The sequence below is a fragment of the Ylistrum balloti genome, unplaced genomic scaffold, assembly GCF_031769215.1.
Source record: "Ylistrum balloti isolate Yb309-2 unplaced genomic scaffold, AGI_CSIRO_Ybal_v1 Utg369830, whole genome shotgun sequence".
NCBI lineage: Eukaryota > Metazoa > Mollusca > Bivalvia > Pectinida > Pectinidae > Ylistrum > Ylistrum balloti.
Window position 1 is genome coordinate 359,988 of NW_026781993.1, and position 23,082 is coordinate 383,069.

General features: G+C 37.5%; 2 protein-coding genes across 2 annotated transcripts in view; both read left to right on the top strand.

Moving 5' to 3' along the window:
* The window catches only part of LOC132545182 (uncharacterized), a 68,966-nt gene extending 52,506 nt beyond the window's left edge, over positions 1–16,460 (top strand). Inside the window, exons 2-4 of the mRNA XM_060208859.1 lie at positions 9,712–9,886; positions 12,896–12,955; positions 16,027–16,460. Coding sequence (XP_060064842.1) covers positions 9,712–9,886; positions 12,896–12,955; positions 16,027–16,460 — 669 coding nt within the window. The remainder of the gene's footprint in view (positions 1–9,711; positions 9,887–12,895; positions 12,956–16,026) is intronic.
* A 4,526-nt stretch (positions 16,461–20,986) lies between these two features.
* Positions 20,987–21,670, top strand: LOC132545183 (uncharacterized). The gene has a single exon (XM_060208860.1). It carries the CDS (start codon positions 20,987–20,989, stop codon positions 21,668–21,670), a length of 684 nt encoding a protein of 227 aa, XP_060064843.1.
* The last annotated feature ends 1,412 nt before the right edge of the window (positions 21,671–23,082 follow it).

Below are 23,082 nucleotides of genomic sequence, written 5' to 3' on the forward strand. Positions count from 1 at the left end.
TGCTGATGGATCTCGAGTGTCTTTTTTTCACTTTATCATGAAGTCGATTTATCAAAATGGAAATGTGACAAATTATCCCTCGTTTTGAAATCGCAATATAGAACTAATTTCCGTCATTTGGAGACACACAATTAATACAGCATCATCTTAGACTCATCAATACAAAACGTGCACCATATAAGATTCTTTTAGTGGATCATCTTTCCTCTTTAGCGTATTTAATAACTATACGTTCCAAATATAAACACATATAGCCCGCGTTGGCACGTGACATAAACCAATATAGATGCAGATCTATTCCTAATATGATCATGATACTTCCTCTTATTACGTCGGTTAATGGATTAGCTCTTTGTAGTACAATATACAGCGTCGTACAAATGCCAGATATTTCCCTTCATTTATCTAGTGTTTATCTTGTCTGTTTGTTGTCCGTCCGTTCAAGTATACTTGTGGGGTGCATTCACTTTTCATAGAACACTGGATTTTTTAACAAAACATTCTCATTAGACATCAACGCGTATATCCTTTTCAGTGACGGAAACATGTTTAGTAGACAAAGGATTGCGCTCTACAATTTGTCTCAGGCAAATGGATGGAATGGTTATCAGATACCATCAATCAGAAATCTGCAAGAGAAAATTATGATTATGTATAAGGAGAGCTGTGACATTTCCACACCTGTGCAAACCTCCCACGAATACTGGAACAGTTATTTTTTTTCAAAGATTAATACCTGTAAATTTGTCTCATATATAATCTGTCGTAAGTTTCAAATTTAAAACCCTCGTGTTCAAGTTATTTAGCTAAATCTATACATGGATAATAACTTCATTGATGTGAGTCAGAGGTTTTGGTTAGTGATTGATGATAAGGTATGCACTCGTAATGGCACATACGTATTTGTTTCTCCTGCACGGCAGTCATTATCCCAAAAACGCCGAAATTGTTTATAGAGCTTCTGACAGCGGTAAAGAGTTCTTTAAAGGGGGATTACTGTCAAAGTAAACTGGTGTCTTACAGACATAAACCAGGCAAGTTCTATACAAAAATGAGACCTACCATGATCAATGATGGTCACCACTTGACAACATCTCGTAGGAGGAGAATGACCACTGTACGTGATGGTCAAATTTAATCAGCAATGTATATTGGAAGGAAAGAACGTCATTTAATAGTGTCATAGTGTAACTACGTGTCCAGCCCTCTGACCAACACAACTCGAGACAAGCTGTGACGTTTTACCGCCACTCCAAAGTGGTCATTACCGAGCTAATCAGGGACACTGACTTGGCCTAAGGGCAGGCTTTGCTCTGTATATATACACGTTCATGGCTAATAATAGAACCGATGCGGGGCTGTAACGAGACTAATTCAGAAAAGCTCTCATGATGTCGCTCCCTGTTTAGTAAAAGTGATTGTCACTTTAACAAAATCACGGTCATTTCTCTTAAGTTGTTTTCCATCTTATCGTCTGAAAGTGTCATAACTGTCTATAAAAATCATTTAATATGAAAAGACAGAGTCTACGCGTAAGTGAATGCCGCCATTCCCCATGTATTTTACCAAAGCCTATGTATACAGAGTTGTGCCATCGTTTCAATGTATTTGATTTTGCTTAAATGCCAAGTGCTTGTATTTGTATCCTTCGTTTTAAGGGTTGGTTTGAATATTTCTTTTTTCATTATCGAATGTAAGAAAACAGCTGTGTTTTTTATAACTTCAAACGTATACCCTTCGTTATGCGAAGTTGATAAAAAGATTACACTCATTAGTTCGAAACGAAAAAAACAAAAACAAAAAAAAACAAAAAAAAATCTTTAGAAAAATGTTTCTTTGAATGACATAGATAAACCGTCTTCTTTCTTTTCAGAATTTCCTCCACAACGAATTAGAAGCAACATACCAAACAGTGACGTCATTTTGCTTTCTTTTGTTGCTTTTCTTTGTGATGATAACAATAATATAAATAATAAAAAAGATCGTATTTCAAAGAGATTCCGTTTTATCTTGCAAGCCGCTGACAACATGGTTTCAGTCTGAGCAAGCAGTACCTAACAGCAAGGTTAGTGATTAAGGAAGCTAGAGTACTGTATCCAGTGATACCGTACATGAGGAAGTCTAATTTATGTCACATACTGGATTCAGTCTGGGATGTTTTCATTACACGTGGAAAATACTTCAAATGTACCGTCAATATCGTAAATGGAATTTTTTTCGCAGTATTACATTACATTACGATTTATCTATAGGTGCTTGCGTGTATGTGCTATTAGTTTGATTCGGCCATGAATACTGCATCACCACATCAACCTTGATCTTCTACAAAAGTATTCACTTTGAGTGGAAATGACACTTTGCAGAGTATGATATAGATTGCAATCTATTGGTTAGTAGTAGATTTCATAAAACATAGATCCTTGGTCCTCAGTACGGCTAATTAATCATCGCAAGCCTTAAGCGCCTTATGTATCTAGATCCCGACAAAGCTTGACACGGTCTGCAACTACTGTCATGGTGTAAGGAGGTCTTGAATCCATGTCGTCCACACGCTTACGCTCGATTTGGTGTTACCGTGGATTAAATGCTCTCTCATTACTGAAACGACAGTCTGCCTGGTTTCCACTACGTGCTGGTACTGCAGAGCTGTGACGATCATTCAGACTCGATTACCAGAAACAGCACGGTTTTGTGATGGATAATTAATTAACAGTTTGCATCTGAGGGTCATAAACCGGTAATTGTGATACAGTCAATAAAATGTTGACAGAACTACGAATAAAATCGACATTCCGAATATACACTCGAAGTACGAGAGCTAATGTAATGTATCATTGCCGATTTAACATCGAATTCTGATGTCAAGATCGTACAATAAAATTAAAATTAATTGAAAACTCGAATGGTTACTTTTTCATATTATATTTATAAATACATTTAGTTGTTTACTTTGCGATTTGCAAAGGTGAAGCAATTCCGCACATCGTTATCAATGTTTACGTTTACACTTAATTTCACAAATATGATATATCCGGTTCGAAAATTATAACGGAACTTAGTGTGCAATCGTTACTTGATTCAGACAATATGATGCAAGTTAATGTAATGGAACTTCAAGTTAGTGATAACATGGTGGACGGACATATGTATGATGATGTGAATAAAGTTGTACGTTGATGAAAACATTGCAAGTTGATGTAAATATTGTTGCAGATTGATGTAAATATGGATGTAGGTTGATGTAAATATAGCTGTATGTTGGTGAAAATATGGTTGTAGGTTGACGTAAACATAGTTGTATGTTGGTTTAAATATGGTTGTAGGTTGATGTAAATACGGTAGTAGGTTGATGTAAATATGGTAGTAGGTTGATGTAAATATGGTTGTAGGTTGATGTAAATATGGTAGTAGGTTGATGTAAATACGGTAGTAGGTTGATGTAAATATGGTTGTAGGTTGATGTAAATATGGTTGTAGGTTGATGTAAATATGGTAGAAGGTTGATGTAAATACGGTAGTAGGTTGATGTAAATATGATTGTAGGTTGATGTAAATATGGTAGTAAGTTGATGTAAATATGGTAGTAGGTTGATGTAAGTATGGTAGTAGGTTGATAAGATATAGTAGTCGGTAGAAGAAAAGAAGTCTTATTACGATCATTATTTTTTCAAAATTATCGGTATCACTACGTCGATGCAATTTCAATCGAACTGGCGATGCTGTATATAAATCCAAATTGTTAACGGTGCGTCAACTTATAGAGAGAAATTGATGAAAGTACAATAAAAAATGAAATTGAAAAATTATTATTAAGTTCTTAATTAAGTGTAATTTTAAAGATAATGTACAAAATCTGCACACGTCTATCTAACAAGTTTCATTTGAATAATGGTTTTGCTATAATTGCACGTAAAAAATGTAGAATTGTTAACGATACCAGCTGTAGATTTTCAAAGCACGGTTGCTTGTAATATGTGTTTACTCGCCATTCAGTCTAAAATCTATTGATGCTGTGTTCCCATTACAGTAAGATGTGCAAGTCACAGTAGACTAACACGTGCAATTTAATTAACGAAACCATGTGAAGGAATGCACAAAGAGCTTTAAAAACTAGCTATAGTGTATCGTGTGATTTAACTGTTAGCTAATACATCATTGTACACAAGGTAAACACATAAGGTGTCACGACCAAGGTGTCAGTATATCTATGGTGGCCCGTCACGACCAAGGTGTCAGTATATCTATGGTGGCCCGTCACGACCAATGTGTCAGTATATATATAGTAGCCCGTCACGACCAAGGTGTCAACAACGCTAATATAATGGAATAAACATATGTATCAATGTAACATAATAATACGGAATGTTTGTTGTATGGAGGTCCGTCACGATCATCGTGTAAATCAAACATCAATGTAAGGTATGGTAGCCTGTAAAGATCAGCGTGTAAGTCAAACATCAATGTAAGATATGGTAGCCTGTAAAGATCAGCGTGTAAGTCAAACATCAATGTAAGAAACGGTAGCCCGTAAAGATCAGCGTGTAAGTCAAACATCAATGTAAGGCACGGTAGCCCGTAAAGCTCAGCGTGTAAGTCAAATATCAATGTAAGGTATGGTAGCCCGTAAAGATCAGCGTGTAAGTCAAACATCAATGTAAGGAACGGTAGCCCGTAAAGCTCAGCGTGTAAGTCAAACATCAATGTAAGGTATGGTAGCCCGTAATGATCAGCGTGTAAGTCAAACATCAATGTAAGGAACGGTAGCCCGTAAAAATCAGCGTGTAAGTCAAACATCAATGTAAGGCACGGTAGCCCGTAAAGCTCAGCGTGTAAGTCAAACATCAATGTAATGTACGGTAGCCCGTAAAGATCAGCGTGTAAGCCAAACATCAATGTAATGTACGGTAGCCCGTAAAGCTCAGCGTGTAAGTCAAACATCAATGTAAGGAACGGTAGCCCGTAAAAATCAGCGTGTAAGTCAAACATCAATGTAGGGAATGGTAGCCCGTAAAGATCAGCGTGTAAGTCAAACATCAATGTAAGGAACGGTAGCCCGTAAAGATCAGCGTGTAAGTCAAACATCAATGTAAGGCACGGTAGCCCGTAAAGCTCAACGTGTAAGTCAAACATCAATGTAAGGTATGGTAGCCCGTAAAGATCAGCGTGTAAGTCAAACATCAATATAAGGCACGGTAGCCCGTAAAGCTCAGCGTGTAAGTCAAACATCAATGTAAGGAACGGTAGCCCGTAAAGCTCAGCGTGTAAGTCAAATATCAATGTAAGGTATGGTAGCCCGTAAAGATCAGCGTGTAAGTCAAACATCAATGTAAGGAACGGTAGCCCGTAAAGCTCAGCGTGTAAGTCAAACATCAATGTAAGGTATGGTAGCCCGTAATGATCAGCGTGTAAGTCAAACATCAATGTAAGGAACGGTAGCCCGTAAAAATCAGCGTGTAAGTCAAACATCAATGTAAGGCACGGTAGTCCGTAAAGATCAGCTTGTATGTCAAACATCAATGTGAGGTACGGTAGTCTGTAAAAATCAGCTTGTAAGTCAAACATCAATATGAGGTACGGTAGCCCGTAAAGCTCAGCGTGTAAGTCAAATATCAATGTAAGGTATGGTAGCCCGTAAAGATCAGCGTGTAAGTCAAACATCAATGTAAGGAACGGTAGCCCGTAAAGCTCAGCGTGTAAGTCAAACATCAATGTAAGGTATGGTAGCCCGTAATGATCAGCGTGTAAGTCAAACATCAATGTAAGGAACGGTAGCCCGTAAAAATCAGCGTGTAAGTCAAACATCAATGTAAGGCACGGTAGTCCGTAAAGATCAGCTTGTATGTCAAACATCAATGTGAGGTACGGTAGTCTGTAAAAATCAGCTTGTAAGTCAAACATCAATATGAGGTACGGTAGCCCGTAGAGATCAGCATGTAAGTCAAACATCAATGTAAGGTACGGTAGCCCGTAGAGATCAGCATGTAAGTCAAACATCAATGTAAAGTACGGTAGACCGTAAAGATCAGTGTGTAAGTCAAAATTCAATGTAAGGTACGGTAGCCCGTAAAGATCAGCGTGTAAAACCATTGTGTACGGCCGACTAATCCTCAGCCTCGATCAAGAATTCACTGACCACTTAACTCCCCATCAACCACTATCAACTCATTATTATTTATCATCTACTCTTACTCCTCTCAAGACATACATAATTCGTTAGGCCCTGATAAAGCACTCACCGGCCCCGAAGTTTCATAGTGTACTCTTACACCTCTCAAGACATACATAATTCGTTAGGCCCTGATAAAGCACTCGCCGGCCCCGAAGTTTCATAGTGTACTCTTACACCTCTCAAGTCATACATCCATCGTTAGGCTCTGATAAAGCACTCACCGGCCACGAAGTCTTTATCATGTACCCCCCCCCCCCCCCCCCCACCCCACCTTCTCAAGTTATATACCTATCGTCAACCCCTGAAAAAGCCCTTTACAGTCCCCATCAACCATTACGATATATCTACTTTAGTTATGACTTTGCCTACCAATCAATAATGATCATTACCTGCAGGGTCCCCGTAATATCGTTTGCCACGGTAGAAGCTACAGGGAAGCTGCACAACCTCAATTTGAGCGGGCCTGATTAAATTGTGGGGACTTTGACGTCTTTAAATTGAACATTAAGTCACATTACTGTTAGCTGAACGCACTTCTCTCCGTGTTGACAACTGAGAATTAATAGGATTTTCCCCCCTTCTTACACTCATGTGGAACCAAGAGACAATTTCAATTTTGATGAGTACTAGTATTACACATGTACGTCTCATTGGAATGTCGATCTCCTTCTCAGTTTGATTGGGTTACGCAGATCATTCGCTTGGATTTTGAGTCCGTTTAAATGACCTTTATATAACACTACCAGCCTATGTCATGTACGGCGACGCTCTTCCTGCTGAAGAGGAATATGTCGCCTTAATTATCTAATGAAGGATTCGAACGCGACGTGAAATCTAGTTTTATCGTGGTTATATTGCTTTATATCGCGATCATCTGAAGAACTACATGACGTATTAACCAGATTTTAAATATGATTATTTTTATATTTGGCGAATAGGCCAGACTAATCGCGCTCCGACTGAAGTTTTTGTCGAATTTCATAACAGTGAATGTAGGTAATAAAAAGGATACAGTTTGCTTTTCGCGGAATTCTTTTGATAATCATTTTTATCTTTGCTTTAAGGGGACCATAAAGCATAGATTCCATTTGCAGGCTCGTTTAAAGACCAGTTAACGTGTGTAATTAAGTGAGAGACTGTTTAGTGTCTTCTCGTTTCTTCAAACTATAGTTTCTTTTAGTATTATTCAGTTTTACAAAATTAATTTCCGCAGATAGGAACAAAGATATATGATGCTGTCTAAAACGGTTTTGTTATTTGCCAAGATGAAACAAGACTCCAGATATAGAACGAACAATATAGGCCCAGCCTTTCTTTACTTTTTTTCTATAATTTTCTTTCTTATCTTCATTTCTTCCCCCTCCCCCCCCCTTTTTTTTAAGATTTAGTAACGTATCATATTCGGTACATTTCTGTATGGAATAGATATTAAAAAAGTATGGAATTCTAGTTAAATTTTACATGGTATAGCTTTAAATGGTATGATTTTTATGATTTAGTTTTATATATCTTATACCGTTAAATCTGGTAGATTTTTACGATAAAGGTTTATAAGGTACAGCTAATGTCACATATGAAAAATAATATGAATTAAGGATGAACTCTAAAACTCGTAAATCGAATATTTCGGAACATCTCCAGGTTGTATAACAAATTTGTAGGCGCTAGTTAATATTGGTATAAACAATTGAGTATCTATAGGTGTAAATTCTGTGACTAGTATGAAAAGCGGGCGTACATGATGCATATATCAAGGTGTAAAATGGACGAGATGACAATTAACTCGAAAAGTCAATTCGAGTTCACTTTCATGCTTATGTATTAACTATGTACGATTTTTTTTTTATTTTAGGACATTTGGAGCTAACACCAATCGTCACAACACTCCATATAATGCAGACACACATACAAAACGGAAAACACATTCACAATTGACGACAGATAAGAAATAATCAAAAAACGAAAATAGTAGTATAACAGTATTTGACACTTGAGATTTCACAAGCAGCGTCAAATTCAAATGCGAGGAAGTGAAAGTATCGTGAACACCTTCGACAGCTTTTTATGGAGTCATTGGTCTACAGGAAAATAGACACGAATTAACACTAACTTTCAGTCTCATCATTTCTTTTATTATAAGTTTGGTGTCTAAAGGAAGAGGTTCGACAAATATCAGTTTGATCAAATTGTCATAAAACATTATAACAAGAACCAGTAACAGAGTATCTTCTTCTGTTGCTGCAACAGAAATATAGATATAGGTATCTGGGCATTCTAAAGGGTAGACAGACAACTTAGATGTATGAAAGAACAATGAGAACTTAAAAAATGAAGAAACACATTGTTGTAATGAGCCGCAAACAGGTCGTAATACACCCGGATAAATTAATAGGGCATAAACAAAGGTTGTTGGTGGAATATTTGTATACAAACTCGATCGCGATAATTTCAACGGATCGTTCAACGTAGAGACTGGTTGAAGGTTAAGCGGCCATCTATATGAACATAAGAGAGACACGTGACTAACGAAATGGACCAATCAGAATCGGTCAGAATCTCATATCAATAACTTGGCGATATCAGGATATATGATACACAGTATAATAATACCATTAACGAGGATTATTTCTATGTAATGGATAAATACAAAGGGGTCATATTCTCTCTCACATTTATTGGCAGGTATTAAAAAGACCTATCTAAATCGATTTGTCGATTCCATTCGGGAATGTCACGTTTTTATACATGTGAAAAGTGACACAGTATATAATGTACAAATGTACCTGGCATTTATTCATAACCATCTCTATTTTCTTCTTTACATTTATTTCCAATTTTGATCTCCTAAGTATTCCCCTTCGAAAGCATTTAGTATCAACACGAGTCCTAGAAAATCGAGAGAAAAAGCTGTACGCTGAAGCTTAATTAATTATTTGATAAGTAATGTACCCAAAGCTGCTGTTAAATCAAATTTACTTGTATGCATGATCAACATTAAAAAGATCACATGATTATGTTGTAGAAACACTGATGATTTGATTGTCCTTTGTGTGTGTGTGTAGTTTTTTTTTTTTTTTTTGACAATTCAATTGTCTAATGTATAGGGTATATACCACACTGTTCACTGAACCATCACAAGTCACATTTCACGGTTTGTTAAATATGAACCTACATCAACATTGATGATGATTACATCGTAAATATTCTAATTCATTAATTGGAAACCATCGGCTATCATGCTCTGATGGAGTCGCGGTGGCCAAGTGGGTAAGGCGTCTGGATGTCTTAATCACTAGCCCTCCAAGTCTGGGTCACGGGTTCGAGACCTACACATGTACATGGGGCAATCGCCGAATGCCGGTCTTAGGTCGGTAGAATTCTTCTCCAACATCCAAACCAGGCACGTCCTCAAATGAACATGGCTGTTAAAAGGACATAAATCCACAGTCAAATAAACGTCATGCTCTGAGAAGATACAAGAAAATATCGCCGTTCTGTTTATGAATTAATTGACAATAAAATATTCTGTCTCTTTCTTACAGCCGAGTCTGGCTCCAAGCGAAAACAAGCAGTACTATGGCAGCGTGGTGCTATGGAAGGACACAGTTGAACCAGACCACGCTTTCTCTTTCGTCAGCACTATATGTGAGGCCTCACACGAGTCGGTTGGAGCCTGTGACTTCGTCTATCGTGCCTTCGTCATCATCAGTGGAAGCTGTAAGCCATTTGAATTTAAATATATCGATATATATGTTATGGTTATTACTATTTTTCCCGTTATCAGTTTATTTTCACGGAACCTGAAAAGAAAAACTTATGATTGAATTATACATATATAACCCAGCACTTTGTGATACATTTGTAAGCCGTTCGTTACCTTGGTGTTACATATATAACCCATTACCTTGGTGATATATATTTAACTCATTACCTTGGTGATACATACATAACTCATTACCTTGGCGATATATATTTAACTCGTTACCTTTGTGATACATATATAACTCATTACCTTTGTGATACATATATAACTCATTACCTTTGTGATACATATATATCTTGTTACCTTGGTGATACATATATAACCCTTTACTTTGTGATACATTTGTAACCCGTTCGTTACCTTGGTGTTACATATATAACCCATTACCTTGGTGATATATATTTAACTCATTACCTTGGTGATACATATATAACTCATTACTTTTGTGATACATATATAACTCATTACCTTGGTGATAGATATATATCTTGTTACCTTTGTGATACATATATAACTCGTTACCTTGGTGATACATATATATCTTGTTACCTTTGTGATACATATATAACTCATTGCCTTGGTGATACGTATATAACTCGTTACCTCGGTGATAAATATATAACTCATTGCCTTGGTGATACGTATATAACTCGTTACCTTGGTGATACATATATAACTCATTGCCTTGGTGATACATATATAACTCGTTACCATGGCGATACATATATAACTCGTTACCTTTGTGATACATATATAACTCATTACCTTTGTGATACATATATAACTCATTACCTTGGTGATACATATATAACTCATTACCTCGGTGATACATATATAACTCATTACCTTGGTGATACATATATAACTCATTACCTCGGTGATACATATATAACTCATTACCTTGGTGATACATATATAACTCATTACCTCGGTGATACATATATAACTCATTACCTTGGTGATACATATATAACTCATTACCTCGGTGATACATATATAACTCATTACCTTGGTGATACATATATAACTCATTACCTTGGTGATACATATATAACTCATTACCTCGGTGATACATATATAACTCATTACCTTGGTGATACATATATAACTCGTTACCTCGGTGATACATATATAACTCATTACCTTTGTGATACATATATAACTCATTACCTTGGTGATACATATATAACTCGTTACCTTGGTGATACATATATATCTTGTTACCTTGGTGATACATATATAACTCGTTACCTCGGTGATACATATATATCTTGTTACCTTGGTGATACATATATAACTCGTTACCTTGGTGATACATATATAACTCGTTACCTTGGTGATACAGTAAATTTGTGCTGAAGATATTGATTTGTTACGGTGTACCTTAATGCTGAATACAGGTAACTTTCGACAAAAATGATTAAAGAAGAGAACTATCAATCTGATAAACAACGTTGCTTGGCAAGAACAAACATGCCGATAAACGTTATTGTAATAAATAGCTGATGTCTGTCAACAGAGATAAAACAACTCTCTGAACTTTTATACGTGTAAGTCTATATCTATAACGACTAGCTTGTCTCCGACTATTATTTATCTCCTGGAGACAGGAACCGGAAACTCATTCTTCAACGTGCTTTGATTGGATTAATACTTCCTGGCACCTACATAAGAGTTGTTCTGATCGTTCATGGTCTGCAAGATAGAAGTTCTCCACAGTCGGGAATAATAGCAGTGTTTCGTGAGAGAAATAGAACGACTTCTCTAGCATGTTTTATCCAGAGAATTCTGAGCACAAAACACACCAGGATGTTACGTCAATTCCAGAATTTAAATTTCTAAAATTATTCCATTCACGAGTTGATTGCGAGAATTGGATTTGTCTGTTCTAAGGTGACAGTGCTTCTTTAATAATGTCTAAATACATGAAATGTGACTCAACCGTTTGCTTGGTCGATTAAGCTTTGTCACGGACGATGAGTTTGCCTCAGTGCTAACGGAGACGGGGCCATGGAGACATCATTCTTAAACCGACTTCCTTAGAATATAAACACAAGCCGGAGGTAGCGACTACGACATGATTTTTATTGCCCTGGATATTTTCACAGTTCCACAAGCTTGCACTGAGACACATTCATTAGCCCCGCTCCCTTAACGATGTGATGTGTTAGTCGTGTGAGCACCAGCACTTCGCTGTTTCTAAGTTTCCAAATGAGCTAGAAAGAAACGGACGCTAACGGAGGAATGCTTTGAGTCGCAACAAAATGAATTCACGTACAATGTTATACCTATATCTAGTATTTACACCCAATATATATCCTGTGTTTTCGCACAAATATTGAAAGACAAACAGATCTATAATATAACTTCTTGGTCCTCTCTCCCTTCTACACAGAACCTTTATCCCTTCTGCACACGGCCTTAACAACCCTCTCCCTTCTACACATGATCCTAACCGGCTTCCCTCCTGCACACGGCCCTAACAACCCTCTCCCTTCTACACATGATCCTAACCGGCTTCCCTCCTGCACACGACCCTAACCGGCTTCCCTCCTGCACACGACCCTAACCGGCTTCCCTCCTGCACACGGCCCTAACAACACTCTCCCTTCTACACATGATCCTAACCGGCTTCCCTCCTGCACACGGTCCTAACAACCCTCTCCCTTCTACACATGATCCTAACCGGCTTCCCTCCTGCACACGACCTTAACAACCCTCTCCCTTCTACACATGATCCTAACCGGCTTCCCCTACTGCACACGGCCCTAACAACCCTCTCCCTTCTACACATGATCCTAACACAACCTTTATTCGACCATTTACTTTTCTAGTCCTGTCTTCTCTATATCTTTTCAAAACTCGGCCATCATGTTTATTTTTCTACTCCTAAACCTGACTTACTAACTACGTCACCCCTCTTCCCTCTCGTCATCCGCTAATTACTTTTAATTTTGTTTCAGGGCCTGTCACGGTGCTGTTGGGTTTGTTCATCGCCTTACCACTAACCATGATGATTATTGGTACGTTTCTCGTTATCGTAACACTTCCGAACCCCAATACAAATATGTAACCTTAACATGGTATAGTGGTTCTCTTACGCGAACACTGACTTTAAAAAGACCTGATGTATCAACTAGTCTCTAAGCCATAAAACACCTTTATACGATTGCTTAAATACTCATTATTGTTTCCTATCGTAAAAGACTTTAGTTTTTAGTAGTCGTGTTATTTACTGATATCACGCTCCTGGCACCAGTTCGTTTTTTGTCTTTTCAATGACACTTCAATATATTATTGCATTATCAAAATGATGAAACAGGTTATAGTACAGAAACCCCTGACAAAAACATCATCCTTCCAATGGTTGCAGGAAACACTTCTTTTGCATTTTTCCTGAAAGTATTGGTCATGTTTGAGATATACAGGTATAGCAGTTTGGTTATGAAAAATACATCAAAGCATGTATATATGTTTATAAACTACATTACATTAATAGTAGAGAGATAAAATTTTTGTAAATAAAAAAATTCCTCTGGTTTCTGACATGTGATTGCCATTATTACCAACTGAAAAAATGCTAAAAATGCAAAAATACTGCTAATTCCAACCTAACACTACAACTTTATAGAAGAATTCTATTTCTGAAGACCTATCTTAAAATCAACACTGTCATGATGACAAACTACTTACAATTCAACAAACTCCAACTTGGATATTTTTCGCTATGAAAATTTTGCTTCCTGTAAAGCTAGTTTTTGGTGCGTAGACACAAATTCGAGACTGCCCAAATAGTAATCTCCAACATAAAACTAAAATAGTATTCTGACAAAAAATGAAACCCCACATTGTCCATTTCAACATGACATGGCCAATTTTAGCAAGGATTTATTTTTTAAGTCTTAATTAAAATTTTTATAATGGGAAATCTAATGAACAAAAATATCCCCCATGGCTACACCGAGAAACTATGTACTGCTAACAATTCTCGTGAACTGGAAAGGTAATTTTAATCCCATAGGAGAGTTTCAAACGGAATCTCTTGAATCTCTCACCCTTTTGTGATGTGGAAAGACAGATCTCATCCAAAATTATCTTGAAACATAACACTAGGTTTTAGAGTTACATATTTCATTTATCTGTCTGCATCACACATTGGTGATTGATAATATTTCGCTCGCTTTTTACTATCATGAAATTCTGTTATATAGGTAAAATAGTGATACATAGGTAGATAAAAAAAGTTATGTGTAAAATATAGTAGTCACAATGAGATCAGTGACGTCATTGTAATGGTGACGTTCATTAGAAGGTTATCTACACATAAAACAAGGGATATATCGGATCGTAAACAAATAAGTTTTCAATTCCTATAAGATTTTATTAAACGAGTAAAAACGTGTGAAAATCAAAACTTCAAGATTAGCTTCATAATATCAAAAAAAAAAAGAAATAAAAAAGATAACTTCATATCGCATAGCCCGGAAAAGTTACAATTTTACTAGTCCAACAGTAAAAACGTGAAAGACAAAATCAAACGGAGACCGCCATTTTGTTGCGCCGTTTTCAGTTCATGACGTAACGTCATTGTCGATATTATTGACAGGACAGTTAATTACTGAATGTCCAAGCTAATGAAAAACGTCCCAGGGTATATTACAAGAGTGACATATACAACATTATTACATGGTCGAATTCACTGGATAACATGCTGATTATGTGATAAATAGAATCTTCTAAACGTTAAAACAAGGATAAGAATAAAAAGGATAAAACTGGGTTGACTAGTATTGATAAGACAGAGGTCGATGTTCGGGGTTCGAATCCGACACCTGTACAGGTATGCATTGTATGTAGAAAGCACACCAGACCGACGACTATTATTCCAATATGTCTACCATCATCAGTTCGACGCATTATGTTTCATCTTTGATGACACTAACTACAGAGCCTAGAGCTGGAGATGTCTATTTTAGGTTCGAAAAACGATAATTAAACTCAACGTTCTATCCGAATACGCGATAATGCGCAAATTTAGTAAGGCATAAATACCGGTGTTCTATGTTTTTTTTGTATCCGTCCATCTAGCGCAGGTTTCCCCGCGGACATCCTGATATGTTTAGTGTGCATGGATCAAAGCATTAGACAGACATGTGAAAGGGACCAGTGTACCTTACAGAAATGTCTGTGTGGCGACTTATACTGACTGTAAGCTTTTCATTGCGAATCCCATTAATTAGAAATTATCGTGTGTTAGTTTCTGTTGACGCCAAAGGCAGTCTCTACAAGCAGCAAATTAGCAAAAGAAAGAGAGTTTGTGAAAATCAAATCATGGCACATTACCAGGAAAATGGGAGAGAGAGAGAGAGAGAGAGAGAGAGAGAGAGAGAGAGAGAGAGAGAGAGAGAGAGAGAGAGAGAGAGAGAGAGAGAGAGAGAGAGGGAGAGAGAGAGAGAGAGAGAGAGAGAGAGAGAGAGAGAGAGAGAGAGAGAGAGAGAGAGAGAGACGAGGGAGAGAGGGAGGAAAAGAGAGAGAGAACATAATGACAACTCTATTGACCGATTATAATGCTTGCCCATTTTTTCTGTGTTTAAATATAACACTCTTTGTAACGATTGCAAAATATAAATAAAATAACGCCGCGAATGTTATTATCAACAGACAATCGAAACAACAGATTTTGAGCCAAAATATTTGCAAAAGAAAAACAAATCGTTACATTATTTATAGTAGAGTCCTGAAAAGGCAGGTCGTGCAAAATCTTATATAGGGTCCTGACATTTGGAGGACGTGGATTTTCGCGGATGACTTCGCCGATTTGTAAACATATTTGTTGTATGCCCTATTGAGGCAAATTTCAAGCAGTCACAGATTTGTGATACCTTCTGTGAGATATATGCTTCAAATTGTTTTCACGACAGATGTAGATCTAGATACTCATTTTAAGTTTTTACGCTTGTCGTTATTTCAGGGACTGAATTTTCACGCTTTCTGTAGTAACCCACGAATTAGACAAATATTAGCCCAAGATAACTATATTGCCATGTGGTATTTAAATCTGTGAGTAAGGCTTGCTTTATTGTTTCATTTGTAGGAGTAAAGTACTTAGACGAATGTCCAAAAGAACCCAAGATCCCTATCTATCTCTTAGTGGGAGGCTGCTTCGGAACAATCAAGCTACTGATGTCACTCTGTCATCAAATCCGCAGACTCAAGGACGACGATGACGAGGATTTACACGACGAAAATGAACTATTGACAATGAGCAAAATGGCGAATATAGGTTTAACAATATTCCTCAGTATATGGTTTGTATTTGGTAACTACTGGATTTTTGAAACATGGCTGCCAAAATTCCAGCCGCCGTTACATGAACCTAAGAACTGGTGTGATCGATCCGTGTTTACCTTTACATTTTGGCAGCTCGTCGTGTGTCACATCGTTATCGGCATCGTCGTCATGTTGGCCATGTTTCTTTGTTGCTGCTTTTCCTGTCTGAGGACAGTAAAGGACTTAGAAAAGGGATAGTCTCCGATATTCATTGCCTGCGGGACTAGAGCTTAGGAGGTATTTGTCCTTGGTTGGTCATCGCCACAGGCGCTTGAGAACATGGGGACTTGTATTTAGTAAGCCCCCGACTAAACACGTCATAATGGCACGACACATGTGAAACTCCATTGACGAGGAGACAATACGAATGCTAAACTAGGCGTTTGGGTTTCACGTACGAATGGTTTGTGCGGACGTTTTGAGGATTGCATTTGTAAGAACATGGTACATCAGTGGTGTTTTGTTTGAGTCTTCGAGTCTAGAACTGGTCATAAAACCTGTGAAAGCCGCGGATGTAACTTTTTAACTTTCCGTCGCTCTATTTTATTGTTGATAACAACTACATTCCAGAGTATGTGTTTGAGTATAAGTCAATATAAATACAGCAAAATATCAATAACGGTTGTAAAGATCGGGTGTAAATATCCTGGGCCCGGAACAGGTGCTATCATGGACGGCATGTTTTTTGTGTTTAGACACCGATGTAGAAACTGTATTTCAGACTTACGTTAAGAGAAGGAATTTTGATTCAAATACTTTCTGACTGTGTCTCAGAACAAACTGCATTCATTGGGACAAAATTTATAAGTATCAGTATCGTTTTGAAAAGATGTTTATAGGTATCATAAACAGCGTTTGGAGATTATGCTTGTGAGCTTTCAAAAAAAAGTGTCAAAACGTATTTCCGTCCCAGTATCACTCAAATACTGCAGGTTGTCTGGGGAACAAGGGATGTTAGATCGTTTTATCAGATTTGACAGGGGAATTCACCATTTTGTCCCATCTCAAAATGACTGTCTACACCCAGTCATGTGCATTCTTAACTATACAAATGAAATTGACGTTTTCATTCGTTGTTTTTTTTTTTTTTTTCCAAAGATGAAACACCTTTTCGATGTCAATCCCATTGTGAGAATAGATCGTTTTTCTTTAATATATTTCGGATGTCGTGATCTTTTATGAAAATTGTAAAATTATTATCTATTGAATATCATATATATTTAACTATTGGAGGTCTTCTTGGCCTTTCTCTCCCCTTTATTTATTATTCATTATTTATCTATTTATTTATTTATTTATTTATATTTACATGATATCTTGACTAGTCATTGGCTGAAGTCTCAGCCAATACTTGTCCCTTTGATACAGATTCCTTGATAATACAGATGTACAACTGACATGTACCCATATTTGGCATTCGGATTTCATTATCAAGCAATATCAGCCAATCAGGAGTATGTTTTTTCACTTCGGCTGATTTCGTCGTCTGCAGTTGATTTCCGGTACTATGGTTGGCTTCCAACTGGTTGTGACCGACTGGTGTTCACTTAGCAGTGAAACTTCCATGAACGATCACTGTGCGGTCACTGGTTGGTAACACACAGGCGATCAATCACAAACATAATCAGACTACATTAAAATGGATGAGTTTCATAACCAATCCATTCCCCGCGAACAAACGCTTTCATCGTAGCATGGAAACAGGCGAAGCTGCGTCGGCGCAAAGCACGTGCAAAGGATATAAGAAAACTCCTGCATTTGCTGCCAAGGTCATGTGCAGAAGAATGACAAAACGGAGACATTAGTTAATGAGGCTGCTTCAGAATATAGTGATAAATGGAAACGATAAAAACATTTTGAGAGAAAAGGGCTTATACGACTTTGTTGAATGATAAAGATAAATTGATGCTGTAACGCGCGGTAGGAATTTGGACACCACGCTGTATTCATGATCCTGTATACAGGTCGTCAGAAGGCTGAAGTTTAATGATATTTATCTGGCTGAAACAGATGTACAGTGGAAATCAATTTCTTATTAATTCTGCTTTTGAGAAATGATCACTGCTGAATTCATATGCTGCTAAAAAGATTGCTTGCGGCTGAAAGAATATAACCGCTGGGGAACCTTTTAGAAATCGCGGTGAAACCTTCCAAAGATCTGCAGTTTCTTTGCCATTGGCAAATGATTTGTACTGGAGGACTTTGTTGCGTCGACATTGTCTATTACTGGAAGGCGAATTGACAGCAAAGATGTCGCTAGTTATCACCCGACTGCCTTGTTCCCTAACAATATCTTAATGTCAGTAATATTGTATATTTTACTCAGTGTGTGTTTCTCGGTACAAGTATGCCCCCTTTCCCTCCCCAATTTGAGTGATAATAATATGGAAGTTTCTGTGTATACCTCCAAATATCTGTCAAGCGTGTATTTTTTTCATGGAATATATATATTTTTGCTTATATATTTAAATTTCTCTATCGTGTCATTGATTATCATCACCTTATTTACGTCGAAGATGCATCACATTGCGTTTTTGAATAATGAGTATCACGTGACCATGTTAACTTAATTTCATTTCTGACGTATATCTATATCTGTTAAAAGGAGACCCAAATATCCCAGTCGGTAGAGCGCTTGGCTTTTTAACCTCTGGTTAATATGCGAGGCATGTGGTTCGACTCTCCCTGGCCGTTTGGTTTGTATTTCGCAAGAAGGCAAGACACGGACCAGACTGTATAATAAATCTAGATGCTATAGGACGGGCCTCCCGTATGTTGTTGAGTGTGGTCGCCACTAAAATGAGACCCCGCCTTTGTTGACATACTTTTAGTATATCGTACTGTTGACGATACTTGATATCACATTTACTGACATTTTTGTGTCCTTGTATATTTTTCTATCCATTGCTTAATATGAAAAGTCAACGTGGGCTTGAATCATTCATATATTCTTTGAATGGAGTGGAATATAAACTTATATTACATCAATTAGCTTATGTTAATCGTGAGAGGGGTCTTACTTTGAAAAGAATCCGGAATACCCAGGGAAATTCTAGAATAATTCTAGAAAAACTCTACTATTAAATACTATTAAATAGACACGTATTTTATTTCTGCATTTACTACAAAGACATTGCAACTTGCAGTTTCGTGAATTCTGTCACAGTGATTTTAAGTTGTATATTCTAAGAAATATGACTTAGATCTCACAAAACCATGGGGAAACAAAGCAGACTTTGATATCTTTGTGATAATGTATTCCATGTTTTCCTGGCGACATATTTGAACCTTTTGCAACGTGATTAGTGTCCAATCATCTACTTGCTTTCAAAGTCATTTGCGTATGACTCATACCTGTCTATAGAGACCTATTGGTTCAGGTCCCTGTGTAATACAGTCAGGAACCCACTGTATAAAGGACACTTTTTGTGTTGTCGTTTGTGGCCTTTATAAGCAAGTTTTACAGTATTCCATTGATATCAGCGCTTTAAAAGGTGGTTTTTTTTTCAAAATTGCTTCAAAGGGATGTTCTGGACAAGTTCAGATTACGTTTGATGCCTTTCTTTCATAAATGTTGTAAAAAAAAAAGTATTTGCTTGTAGTTTGCACCTGCGCAATTCACTGCAAACAAATTGGGCGACTAAATGGACTCGGGTAACTTCTGGTGAGACTGTTGCTAGGTCCGAACATTGTGCTTCTGATTTCGGTTTCAAAATCATCACGTGACAATTCAAAAAGTGTGTCCGAAATGACCACAAGAAAGATAGTTTGATGTTCTTAAAGGGTACAGACCATCCATAAATTTGCTACTTATCCCTTAAGATCCCTTTAGTACTACACTGTAGTATTGTCTTATCAAATCCAGAGTTATTTCCCTTGCTGTCAGAGCATTAGTCGTGAATTATTGGATCATTGATTGGGGTCATATTTTAAAAAATATATTCTTTCTTTCTTCTGCCACATCCTGAACTATTGTACTCATGCTTTGTCCGAAATCAGAACATATTTGAAAGCTGAAAAAGAGCCGGAGATCTGTAACAAAAAGCTGTTTACTACATATCCCTGAAAAATCATCCGTCTTACACCACATATCGAAACATTACTGCTGTATAACTACAAAGTCCAATCGACTATCGCTAATTAATTCATACAGCCATGTTTGACAAGTAGGTCACTTTAATTGACTGGCAGATCTCGTTAATTGCTTTCATTGACCAGTGATAATCGTTAACTGTCTAACCAGTCAATTTCTTAGTATGACAAACTGTTTTGATTTTTATTTGGTAATTTACAGTAAGAACCTGTATTTTGGCGATTACAAGCACAATTTTATTGTAATATTACAGCACAGTTCTAATGTGAACTTGCCGAGCTTTCGTGTTATATAGGGCAGCACGCTTTATAAGTATGTAAAGTTTTGACAATGGATCAGCCAATTTTCCCTTATATGGAAATGTGTGATTGTTCTACTGTATACCATAGTTATACCAGACCTATTGTTACTTTGTAAATTTATCACACGCTAAAACACTGACTGCCACCTTTGTATTGATTACAACGTGTTCATAAAAATGCTGATATTTTGACATCATTTAATGGTTTTGATGGAGAAAAAAAAATAAAATTTTATGAAGTTGAATGTTTTTTGTATTTTCATTTCCTACACGAAAACTTCACCAATGCATAAATTCCGTCACTTATACTTTTGTGGATCAGAGGAAATGATGACATACATTGATGGATCAGAGGAAATGATGACATACATTGATGGATCAGAGGAAATGATGGCAAAAATTGATGGATCAGAGGAAATGATGGCAAACATTGATGGATCAGAGGAAATGATGGCTAGCATTGGTGGATCAGACGAAATTATGGCATACATTGGTGGATCAGATGAAATGATGGCTAACCTTGATGGATCAGAGGAAATGATGACAAACGTTGGTGGATCAGAGGAAATGATGGCTAACATTGGTGGATCAGAGGAAATGATGGCAAATATTGATGGATCAGAGGAAATGATGACAAACATTGATGGATCAGAGGAAATGATGACAAACATTGATGGATCAGAGGAAATGATGGCATACATTGATGGATCAGAGGAAATGATGGCTTACCTTGATGGATCAGAGGAAATGATGACAAACATTGATGGATCAGAGGAAATGATGGCTAACATTGGTGGATCAGAGGAAATGATGGCTAGCATTGGTGGATCAGAGGAAATGATGGCTAACATTGGTGGATCAGAGGAATTGATGACAAACATTGGTGGATCTGAGGAAATGACGGCAAACATTAATGGATCAGAGGAAATGGTGGCTTACATTGCTGGATCAAAGGAAATGGTGGCAAACATTGGTAACAGTATAAAATTATCAATCTTTAAAACTCTGCTATGAGGACACTACCGGCAATTATCGATCAGGATGACATCCCCTTACAGTAAGACACTACCAGACATTATCGATCAGGAAGACTCCTTACAGTAAGACACTACCAGACATTATCGATCAGGGAGACATCACCTTACAGTAAGACACTACCAGACATTATCGATCAGGGAGACATCACCTTACAGTAAGACACTACCAGACATTATCGATTAGGAAGATATCCCCTTACAGTAAGACACTACCAGACATTATCCATCAGGAAGACTCCTTACAGTAAGACACTACCAGACATTATCGATCAGGGAGACATCCCCTTACAGTAAGACACTACCAGACATTATCGATCAGGATGACATCCCCTTACAGTAAGACACTACCAGACATTATCGCTCAGGGAGACATCCCCTTACAGTAAGACACTACCAGACATTATCGTTCAGGATGACATCCCCTTACAGTAAGACACTACCAGACATTATCGCTCAGGATGACATCACCTTACAGTAAGACACTACCAGCCGTTATCGATCAGTAAGACATCCCCTTACAGTAAGACACTACCAGACATTATCGATCAGGATGACATCCCCTTACAGTAAGACACTACCAGACATTATCGATCAGGATGACATCACCTTACAGTAAGACACTACCAGACATTATCCATCAGGAAGACTCCTTACAGTAAGACACTACCAGACATTATCCATCAGGGAGACATCACCTAACAGTAAGACACTACCAGACATTATTAATCAGGAAGACATCCCCTTACAGTAAGACTCTACCAGACATTATCTATCAGGAAGACATCCCCTTACAGTAAAACACTACCAGACATTATCGATCAGGAAGACATCCCCTTACAGTAAGACACTACCAGCCGTTATCGATAAGGGAGACATCACCTAACAGTAAAACACTACCAGACATTATCGATCAGGGAGACATACCCTTACAGTAAGACACTACCAGACATTATCGATAAGGGAGACATCACCTTACAGTTAGACACTTCCAGACATTATCGCTCAGGGAGACATCCCCTTACAGTAAGACACTACCAGTCGTTATCGATCAGGAAGACATCCCCTTACAGTAAGACACTACCAGACATTATCGATAAGGGAGACATCACCTTACAGTTAGACACTTCCAGACATTATCGCTCAGGGAGACATCCCCTTAAAGTAAGACACTACCAGCCGTTACTAATCAGGAAGACATCCCTTACAGTAAGACACTACCAGACATTATCGATAAGGGAGACATACCCTTACAGTAAGACACTACCAGCCATTATCGATAAGGGAGACATCACCTTACAGTAAGACACTACCAGCCGTTATTAATCAGGAAGACATCCCCTTACAGTAAGACACTACCAGACATTATCTATCAGGAAGACATCCCCTTAC

Excerpts from the sequence above, each read along its gene's own strand:
- LOC132545183 (XM_060208860.1), top strand. The coding sequence starts at position 20,987 with ATGACATACATTGATGGATCAGAGGAAATGATGACATACATTGATGGA.